The 10,702-nt window shown below is 37.5% G+C and overlaps 1 protein-coding gene across 1 annotated transcript; it reads left to right on the top strand.

Annotated features, from left to right (window-relative positions):
- Positions 1–1,039: 1,039 nt before the first annotated feature.
- LOC107002364 (protein RETICULATA-RELATED 1, chloroplastic-like) lies at positions 1,040–10,444 on the top strand. The gene is made up of 8 exons (XM_015200349.2): positions 1,040–1,405; positions 3,417–3,581; positions 3,677–3,769; positions 3,844–3,959; positions 8,463–8,561; positions 8,643–8,948; positions 9,070–9,234; positions 9,732–10,444. Exons 1-8 carry the CDS (start codon positions 1,040–1,042, stop codon positions 10,015–10,017), a joined length of 1,596 nt encoding a protein of 531 aa, XP_015055835.1. The 3' UTR covers positions 10,018–10,444.
- The last annotated feature ends 258 nt before the right edge of the window (positions 10,445–10,702 follow it).

Here is a 10,702-nt window from a genome sequence, read left to right as displayed (position 1 = left end):
GATCGGTTTGGCGCATTAATGATGAAAAAGGAGTGAAAGAAAGTTAATAGACAATAAACAAAGAAAAATAAATAAATAAAAATACATATATTCATAAATAATAATAAAAAATGAAATTTTAATAATTTAATTTTGTTCCTCACTCTTTCAAAGAGTGAAATACACCACCTTTGCCAGATTAACAATTAGGGAGGTAATAATTTAAGTTCTAAATAGTTTAGGAGGGTAATAGGTTCCCCGTAAAATTAAAGTGTGTAGTTGAGAATTCGACCATATAATGAGGAGCTATTTGACCATTTTCTCAAAATAAAACTATTGACTTTTATTTGAGTGTATAACTGTTCCGAACAATTGGGATGATATTTTTAATCTAGAAACACTTGAACCAAACGAAATAACCTTACATGTATGTAAATATGTTTTATATGTTAAATTTAATATATAAATACATTTTATAACATTTTTTCAAATATAAATATAACGTAAATCGTATACCTTAGATGATTGAACGATTTTGAGTCTTTACTCTTCAATTAGTCTTTAATTAATTAGGTTAAAAGTGAAAAAAAGAACTATAATAGATACTGAACCAAATAATACGACAAAATATATGGAAGCACTCCTATTTAATGTTTAATATAAAAAAATACAGCAACAAGGTTTTACATTCTTCACTTCTTGGTGAAGAATTAAAGTGTTTCTTTAAGAACATATATGCATGAAAAATATTTTAATAATAATATATTTTGATGTAATATTTTAAAAATAAAAAAAATAAATATAAAATTTATCGAACCAATTAAAAGGTAATCGATATGATTTTTGAACATTATAAAATATTTGAAAAATTGAGATAATATAAATAATTATAGATGGAACCATTTCATTGAGCGTAGTCACACGGGTAAGGAAGTTGGGCGAGTTGACCCGAGTGGACTGCGTTTCTGGATTGGGTTTGCGTCTGGCATTGTATCAAAACCTCAGCTTCCTCATTGTTCCTTCCTTCTCTTTGGAGCAGAGAGAGAAAATTTAAACACAAATGTCTCACTCTGTTTTTCAAACCGCTCAAATCATGCCCATAAATACCCAACTGCTCCCTACTTCTACTAAACCCTTATTTCCGGCAATAGTTATCCGGCGACCAGTTCTACGGGTCGGCGGGACGCTCCGTAAAATTAATGTCATTAGGGCATCGACTTCCCCGGTCATCGACGGCGATGCCATTGCCGGTTTGGAGCGGTGCTTTCAAGCTACACCGTCGGTTGATTCTCCATCATCGTCCTCCTCTACCAGTATGTCCGCCCCGGTAATGAAAGGAGGGGGAAAATATGGTGCTTTTGGTGCAGTTACGTTGGAGAAATCGAAACTTAATTTGACCCAGAAACAGACCCAGTCTAGCCCTGAGGTTTGTGCATCACTACTTTTTCAATTTTTTTACGGGGAAAAGGTGAACAAAATAATTGACTTTACCAGCTTTATCCTTCCTTCATACTGATTATTTTCTTCTACTTTTTTTCTTTTCTTAATAAAATTGTGGTCTTGTATATTCCTAGAAACTTCCATTTCTCCACTATATTGTAAGGTGTCAATAATTTCGGAATGACCGGCCCTGAAAATAATGAAATGGATATTGGTCAATCTTATGCTGACCCATATAGCTTCGGATTGAGATGTAGTGCTGCTGTATTTTGTGGTATGCTATTTATATTTGATATATATCTGGAGTTTATACCAAAGTTGGATAAAATATACAAGGTTATGTGGTAAAGATACTCCAACTTCAAATATTTGACATCAATTTCTACTTTCTAATCTGATGTAACTTGTAAGGATATCAGCTTCAGAGGTTTCCACTCATGTATTGTGTTTGGTACCTAACTTTTACTAATCTAATCACTAGTGTCATCAGAAGTCACCGTTTTGTGGTAACCGCGATGCAAAGCAACGGTTTATTGCTCTGCGGGTGAAGCCATGAGCTTCACAGAAGCCTGCTTCAAATAATCTCACAAAGAGATCCCAACATGAACTGATCTGTCCTGTCAATCTCAACGTTGGGGAGTTGATTTCGTAACAACGTTGTTGCTTATTGGATGTTGAAATTAGTTATTTTAATTGCAATTGGACTATGATAGCACTACATTTATTTGTATATTGTACTTGATCTTATTTCGTAAATAGTGCGCTTCACTTTTAGGAGTGTGTGCTTTCACTTCTCACTTTTGGCTTATAGTCCCATAGACTATGTTGCTTTTTGTGCTTCCATTTTAAAAACACTGCTAACCACTGAAGCTGAAGAACAGCATTGATGGTGTCCGGTGTTGAGAAAGCCCCCATGTAGTAGAGTTAGAGGTTTTGTTTGAGTCAAAACTGTGAGATTGTTGCACTTGTCTGAAGGAACATCATTTATCATATCATATTATCATTGGAGCACCATAAGCCTTTTTAAGGTGTGTCTAGTGCTCTTCACAGATGATCATATATCAAAATCTGATTGTTGTGGAGCTGGGCCATGCGAATGGAACTGAAATTGTTGTTGTATTCTTATCTAGTTTCATCTTGGTATTTGCTTGTGGTTTTCCTTCAGATGTGTTGCTAAAAAAAGAATTGAGGTGTAGACACATTGCTTTCGCTATAGAATAAATTTTGTAGCTGAGCAAAATGTGTTTTTTTCGTTGCTGCTTGTTCTATAGGAATAAATAGTCTTGCGGGTGTGAGTTTCCTGGTGTTGCTTGCTTACTGATAGATTAGAGGTGGCTTCCAGGGAAGTTAAAATTTCCGTTTCTATATTTTGCTTTCTGCAAAAGAACAAGGAGCTAAGAGTTAAAAAAGACTGATCAGATATAACTTACTACAAGTGAAAATATGCATCCAATATACTTGAATCTGAAAATGATTAAAGCATCTTAGATGTGTGTTATGTGCCTTCAGAGAATGCATCTCTCAGCTTGTTTGGTTCTAGTTCGTCTCCTTTGTCAAAATGAACATGTCAAAAAGTTAATGTGCTTTCGCACCCAAGGTGTGACCTACTGATCAATGAAGTGGGTTAAGGATCAGGAGGCCTTAGATTCAAATCCTAGGAGACTAAAAACACTAGGTGATTTCTTCTCATTTGTCCTAGCCATAGTAGAAAGAGTCACTTGGTAGTTGTTGCTGGTGGTAGGTTCTGGAATTAGTCGAGGTGTGCGAAAGCTGGCTGGACACCACAACTATAGAAATAAAAAGTAATGTGCTTCAACTGGCGAATATTGTGTGAATTTGGTATGTAACTTGCTTCATATGATGAGACAATATCCCACCCATGTTTAAGAGCCTTGTTTTCTGTTTATTTCCTGAACAACTTTTGTGGTAGATTTTGTGGTACAATCTGGTGACTTTTGGGTGTTGAAAAATTTGGCTAATGTCGTGCAAAATCACAGATTTCAACCGGAGGAGGAGGTGGAAATATGGGAAAGAATTTAAATCATGGTGGTGGTGATGGAGGTGACGATGACGGTGATGATGATGATTACTTTGATGACTTTGATGATGGTGATGAGGGAGATGAGGGTGGATTATTTAGGAGAAGAATGATACTACAAGAGGTAAGAGTTCTGAAGATGGAAATGGTTTCTGTTAACTCACGGAATAAATTTACAGCATTATTGTATCTCTCATAATTTCTCAATAATATTTGCAGTTGTTTGATCGGAAATTTGTTGATGCGGTGCTAAATGAGTGGCAGAAGACAATGATGGATTTACCAGCTGGGCTTCGACAAGCCTATGAAATGGCAAGTTACTTTATTTAATGTAGTTATGTAGTTGCATTGTTATATGTCTAACTTTAGTCGTACCTCTAATTCAGGGTTTAGTTAGCTCTGCTCAAATGGTGAAATTTCTTGCCATTAATGCCAGACCTACAACAGCTAGATTTATTTCGCGGTCACTTCCTCAAGGATTATCAAGGGCATTCATTGGAAGGTAAATACAGCACTACACCACCACATTACTCAGAAAACTTGGAAAGGGCAAAAGTTCTGGAAAAAGCCTTTCTACTATTTAACGTTTGTATGATAGCTGGTTTTGGAGAAATTACTTTGCTAATCAAAGCCTTATCTCTGTGTAGTTTTTTTTTTCTAAAAGGGCAAGTCTTGTTGATGTAAAAATTTACACTAAGAAGTGTTGTAATTACATCCATACGGGACGGGGAATGGGATAAGACGATTGAAACCCCAGAAAAACAAAAAAATTGATGAAGTGCAATAGGGGTTTGGCATCATCTATGCTCCACTTCACACCAAAAACGAAATGAGAAGTGTACATTTAGATTTTGATTAGCAATACAGAGCTGCTGTTTCCTTCAAAATGTCTTCGATTTCTTTCCTTCAAAATGCACCGCCAAATGCGTGCACATATGGAGTCCAAGTCTTTTTCAGTTTCTTAGATAAGCCCTTTTTTGTGTCAGTAGTGACAGATCAGCAGGTGAATTAGGCATGACTCATTTCAGGCTCAAAACATTGATGCCAAATCTGAGAAGTGAGATTCTGATTCTCCTCCTCCACATAGAAAGCATTTGCTGACTAGTTGTATGCCCCTCTTTTGCAAGTTGTCTTGAGTTAGACAAAGCTTCTCTGATAACTAGTCATGTCCACTGGTGCCTTTAGAGCTCCAAACCTTGTTCAATGACCCATAAGCTTCTTGGCTGGCTTCTTTTGCTGGCATGCAGTAACACAACTTCACTGAATTGGAACATCTCTCTGCTGTCCCTCCAAAATTAAATTCTCACTGTTTAAATCTGGAACTGAGGAAAGAACAAAAAAAATAGTAACTCTGCCCATATCCCAGTCCCTTTGTTTTTTTTCTGAAGATTATATTCTGACCGTTCCCTTCTTTACTTTGTGCTACACTGAGACTGTTGTCCGCTAGCTGATTTAGAAATTTTAGGGTTCTAGCCTATCAAGTTTTACTGTGAGGTTGCAAAGAAGTTTGTTCACAAGCATTTTCTTACTCGGAGGTCATACTTTTTGCTTCTTAGATGGCTCATCTAAATAAGATATAAAGATACTATGGTTGTACTCTTTTTTTGAGGAAGGTAACATTTGTATTACTATTGAACAAGTAAACTTAAACACCCCCAGAAAGAATGTGTTAAGCGTACATCTTTACAAAATCAGCTAAAAGGTACAAAAAGAACCCTGTTCAAAAACCTATATTCTAATAGATCGGCAATTTGGTCAACTAAATCAACTACTTCCCCCACAAATTCTGCCTACACCAAAAATAGAACACCCTAAGAAAGTTCATCCTAATTTTCTGGATAGAACTACTAGTTCTTTAAAGAACCTAACATTCCTTTCTATCCACACAATCTACCAGATGCAAGCAGGCATGATCCAAGTTGGGAACAACTAGCAAAGCTTCAAAATTTGTGTATACCCAAATGTGGCTTCATTCTTGACTTTTTTGTATCTTGAAATGGGAGTAATTGACAGAATTTGTATCCTTTTTATATTGCGTTTGTGGTTTCATTGAAGGAAGGGGGAGGGGAAGGGGGATTTTGTCCTTTTCTTCCAAAAGCTTGAAAGCTTTGAGCCGAGATGCTAATGTGCTTAGGCATTTGTTAACAGAACATGGGTAGCTCGTCTATTTATGACTCAACCCATGTTGAAGCTCAAACATAGTTGATGCTCAATTTTTAGATGAATTGAGCTTGAAAACCCTCAATTTTTTTTTTGGAGGAGTTGGTTCATTTATTTTCAAACAAATATATATTTAGCTTGTTTTGCCTTTTTGTTTTTAATTTTCACATCTCAAGAGCAATGTGCAGCCACATGACCTCCAATCAATTTCTCTTGGTTTCCTTAGTCTCCCAGCTCCTCAGGTTTTTTTCCAGATTGATCTTGGCAACATAAAATTTCATTTTGCTACCCAAAAATGCAACTCATTGGCACTGTCCAGGAACTCGTCGGCCTCACTTTCTTGTGAAATCTCACCCTCATGCTTTTCCTCTCCGGTTGTCCCTAGTTTTTCCTCTCTTGCTCTAATAGGCAAGTATTCCTTTTGGACTATCTCTCTCTATCCTTTATTTTCCTATAGTGTATTCGTTTTTTTTTCTATAATATTGATAACCATCTCTGAACATGGAAGTAGTTGGGGATGCAAACAATATGTGGGATAAGACAATTGGTTGCATCAAGGAAGAAGTGAGAGGTGTTGGGGTCTTGAGGGGCAACTTTGGTGGACATCAAGTTGATGAGTGGTGGAATGGGAAGTCCAAAGAAAAGTGAAAGGAAAAAGTTAGCTTATGCAAAGTTGGTGGAGCGCTAAGAGGAGGAGAAGCGGGTGAACAGGAAATTTGTATAAGATGACGAGGAAGAAGATGAAGTTTGCAATTAATGGCAAAAATGACAACTTTCAAATGTTTATATGTAGAACTAGAGAACAAAGGCAGGGATAAGAATTTGTATAGGCTAGCCAAGGCCAGAGAGATGAAGGCTCTAAACTTTAGACCAAGTGAAATGCATTAAAGATGAGGAAGACAACATATTCTTGAAGAGACTTGGGTAAGGCAGATCGGAGCACTTGCCAGTCTTGATGGAGTTGCAGCATGGGTCAACACTTAATCCGTTTTTATATTCCGCGGTGATGGATGAACTGCTGTGTCATACTAAAGGTGAGGTGCCATGCTGTATGTTATTTGCAAGCTACATAGTACCAATTGATGAGACTCACACCAGAGTTAAAGCTAGGCTGGAGTTTTGGAGAAAAACCCTGGAGTCTAAAAGAGTTTAAGTGGAGCAGGACCAAAACTGATTACTTCGAGTGCAAGTTCGGTGAAGTACAGCGTGAGGTTGGCATGGAAGTGGAGCTTGCCACATTGGCCATTCCCCATCTTGGGTTTTTAATCCAAGGAAAAGAGTAGTTTGATGATGATGTCGCACAATGTATTGTTGGGATGGACGACAAAACTTGCCTCCGGAGTCCTCTATTACAAGAATGTACCACTAAAATCAAAAGTTAAGTTTTACAGAGTGGTGGTTATGCTGACTACATTGTATGAGCCAAAGTGTTAGTCAATTAAGAACTCATCTTCAGTGGACAAGAAGCGGAAATGAGGATGCTGGGGTCGATATGTGGGCATTTCTAAAAGAGACAAGACTAGAAACCTGAGACAAGGTGGGAATAACTTTTGTGGTGGACAAGATGAGGGAAGCAAGACTGAGATGGTTTAGGCATGTGAAGAGAAGATGCCCTAATGCCCTGTGGAGCCTCATTGTGAGAGGTTGGCACTGGTGGGTTTAAGGAGAGGTAGAGGTTGGCCAAAGAAGTATTGGATAGAGGTGATTAGACAGACATGACACATCTTTAACTAATTGAGGGCATGACCTCAGATAAGAGAATATGGAGGCTGTGCATTAGGATAGTAGTGAGCGCTGTCTCATTTTCCTGGGGATAGGCTTGGTGGTAGCAGGTTTCACAGAAACATTTAGCGTAAAAAGGATACAAGGCTCCGCTTTACACTTTAAGTGAATCGCTCGCTTCATTGAAGTGAGCACACACTGTTTTTTTAAGAACCAAAATAAACAGAGACAAAATAGTTGTGTAGTTACACTGTTATATGTCTAACTTTAGTCGTCTTCTCTACTTCTGTGTGTTCTTTTTCATATGCTTCGATATGCGTTACTTCAGCTGCTGAGGGTCTTCCAAAAAAATTCTCTATCTCTACGAGGTTGAGATAAGGTTTGCGTATCCCACCTATGCGATTGCACTGGATATTGTTGTTGTTATCTGTTAACATGGCAGGAATGAACCAATTTTAATGAAGTTCTGTCATTTGCAATCTCAAACTTACACTGAGCTGTGGAAGTCCTGCTCATCTCCGCCGGGATTGCTTCTGTTTCAAGAAACTTCTATTAACTGGAGAATTTTCTTCTCCTTGATTATTGTTGTTGAATTTATGGGGAATTAATAATCAAATTTGGTTCAACAATTTGTTATTTTTTGTGTGGAAGAGAGAGAAAAGGGAGAAGAATAGATATCTGCGTAAGGACTGAGCTCTTTTAATATTTTTTTTTTAAAAACGGGGTCGGGGAAGCGAAAATGTTAGAGGGGATAACAAGATGGGAATCGAATCCTCACCAACAAAGTGAAAGTTCAGGTGGCCAACCAATTGAGCTGCTATGATTTCCCATGCAGAAACTGAGCTCGCAAAAGATCTCAGGAAAAATAATTGCTTGAGACAAGCTTTAGCTTTATATGGCAAGCTGCTTGTGTAATAGCAGAGGCAAGTCTGAACATCCAAAACCTCACCCTTCTTACCCTAATTTTGGTACACTCAGGGTATTTCTTTGGCACCTCCATGTTTTTGATATGCTGGTAGTGAATAAATCTTTTCTTTCTATAAATGTCATAGCCATTCAAAAAGTTATCCAGATTTAGATTGATGCTTCTAATTGCCGGATTTTCTATGAATATGTAACACAGGATGATTGCAGATCCGGCATTTTTATACAAACTGCTTCTAGAGCAAGCCAGTACAATTGGTTGCTCAGTTTGGTGGGAGATCAAAAACCGTAAGGAGAGGTATACTTATTCAGTTAAAGGAGATAAAAATCATTAAAAAGTGCATGCAGGATATTAAACAAATTCCTTTTTTCTTTCTAGGATAAAGCAGGAGTGGGATCTTGCCCTTCTTAATGTGCTTACTGTAACGGCTTGCAATGCTATTGTTGTTTGGTCGCTTGCTCCTTGTCGTTCATATGGGAACACATTCCAGTTTGATTTGCAAAACACATTACAGAAGCTTCCAAACAATGTCTTTGAAAAGAGTTATCCACTAAGAGAATTCGACTTGCAAAAGAGAATTCAGTCCTTTTTCTATAAGGCTGCAGAGCTCTGTTTGGTTGGTCTCACTACAGGGGCTTTCCAAGGGGCTGTATCGAATCTTGTTGTCACTAGAAAGAAGGGAAGGTAGATATTGGTTGGGATACTTGGCAATTCAATTTCCCGTTTAATTTTATAAAGGTAAAAATACCACTGATTAACACCTTATGTTCTTGTCTAAATCTCTTTTGCTACTACTCTTTGCTAGGTTGTCGGTGACAGTACCATCTGTGAGCAGTAATGCCCTTGGTTATGGTGCCTTCCTTGGTCTTTATGCAAACCTGCGTTATCAGCTATTGTGTGGATTTGACAGAGCTGTAGTTAACCACTTTGATGTTATTGGAGTGGCTCTCTTCTTCAGCACTGCCCTGAGGTATACTGTCAGTAAATAAATGGTGGTAGCATATGCAAGTTCTTTTTTCTTCATTTTTCAGCAAGTGCAAACTTCATTCATCAACTACAGTTCACGTTTAGTAGTACATTTAAGCTTACTAACTGTTTGAATGGTGGTAGCATATGCAAGGTCTTTTTAGAGAGAATAGGATTCTTTTTGCAGCCTTAACACAAATGAATAATGATAAAAGGAAAAAGGGCATGATATAATTTTTTGAGTGGAAAAATAGGAGCGTGTTCCATGCCGTTTTTGATTCACACTTATTGTATTTGTTGATTCTTCCGATAGTGCTTAAATGTCAGTCTGAACCATCTTAGTGTCTGTTAAACTAGATTAGCGTTGATTATAGAAACGTATTTTCTGTCATCCCAAGTACTGAAGGTTAGAAGGATGCAGTGCTTTAGAATTAAGAGGGTTAATTTTGGTGCTCATTGGATTTGATTTTTACTGCTTAATAATCAGTCAAATGTATGCAGGGTCTTGAATGTTCGAGTAGGAGAGGCATCAAGACTAGCGTGGCTCGGTGTGGAGGTGGATCCACTGGCCCATTCAGATGATGTCTTGAAGGCTTATAGTAGACCCACTGAGGGTCTTGATCAGCCTTCTTCAAAATGGTTCTTGTCCAAGAATGCCATAGTTTCAGGGCTTGGGCTTCTTGGGATCAAACAGGGTCAGACTGGCATAGCTTCTGAGGGGGAATCACCAGTGCCTAAGGCTCGGAGAAAAAGAATAGTCAGGAAAAAAGTAACAAGTCAAGCCTAGGTGGTTGACGAAGTAAGTCATCAATTCAATTTTGCAGCCTGAGAATTTAATAAGCATTTAGTGTTTGATTGAAGCCAAAAATGAAGACGGCTTAAATGCAAGTCTGATCATGAGCATAGCCATGTCCACTACAAAGGCGTTTAACTGTTATAGGATGATGCGGAAGGTCTCTCTTCTCAAATTCTTGCCTTCGCTTCCAAATCTTCATGAATCACTGATTTACGTGAGATTACTTTGGCTATCAGGAAAATATTCGAGGCTGAACTTTTAAAATGAATTCCATAGTTAGGACTACTTATATTGCTGCAGTCCTCTTACAGTCATGCTTTTAGTATATCTTTTTCTTTTCCCTGTTGCCTCTTTTGATGTTCTTGCCCAAGCTTAAACCACTGCTCAATTGAAGCTAGTTCCACATCTTTCTCTTCAATATCTTATAAACCCCATTTTGATAAATCAATCAAGAACTTGTGTTAAGAGGGAATACCATACTATTATCTGAAAATTACATAAAACATATTATGAATCACAATAACTAACTATTTAAAAGGCGTCTAAACAATAAGATGTGGATCAATTAAAATAATGTCACATATTTAATGAAAAAAAATTAATTTATGATACATCAGCTTAAAAGGAGTGGTAACTTTAGACTTAAATTTGACATTTTTTAAATCCAAATAGGTGG

Source organism: Solanum pennellii, chromosome 10, assembly GCF_001406875.1.
Source record: "Solanum pennellii chromosome 10, SPENNV200".
In the NCBI taxonomy this organism is placed as follows: domain Eukaryota; kingdom Viridiplantae; phylum Streptophyta; class Magnoliopsida; order Solanales; family Solanaceae; genus Solanum; species Solanum pennellii.
This window is presented reverse-complemented; position numbering and strand designations above follow the sequence as displayed.

Bases quoted from the DNA above. Each gene is read 5' to 3' on its own strand.
- LOC107002364 (XM_015200349.2), top strand. From the start codon at position 1,040: ATGTCTCACTCTGTTTTTCAAACCGCTCAAATCATGCCCATAAATACC. The intron at 3,582-3,676 runs GTAAGAGTTCTG...TAATATTTGCAG, and splicing joins GAAGAATGATACTACAAGAG to TTGTTTGATCGGAAATTTGT. The intron at 3,770-3,843 runs GCAAGTTACTTT...CCTCTAATTCAG, and splicing joins TTCGACAAGCCTATGAAATG to GGTTTAGTTAGCTCTGCTCA.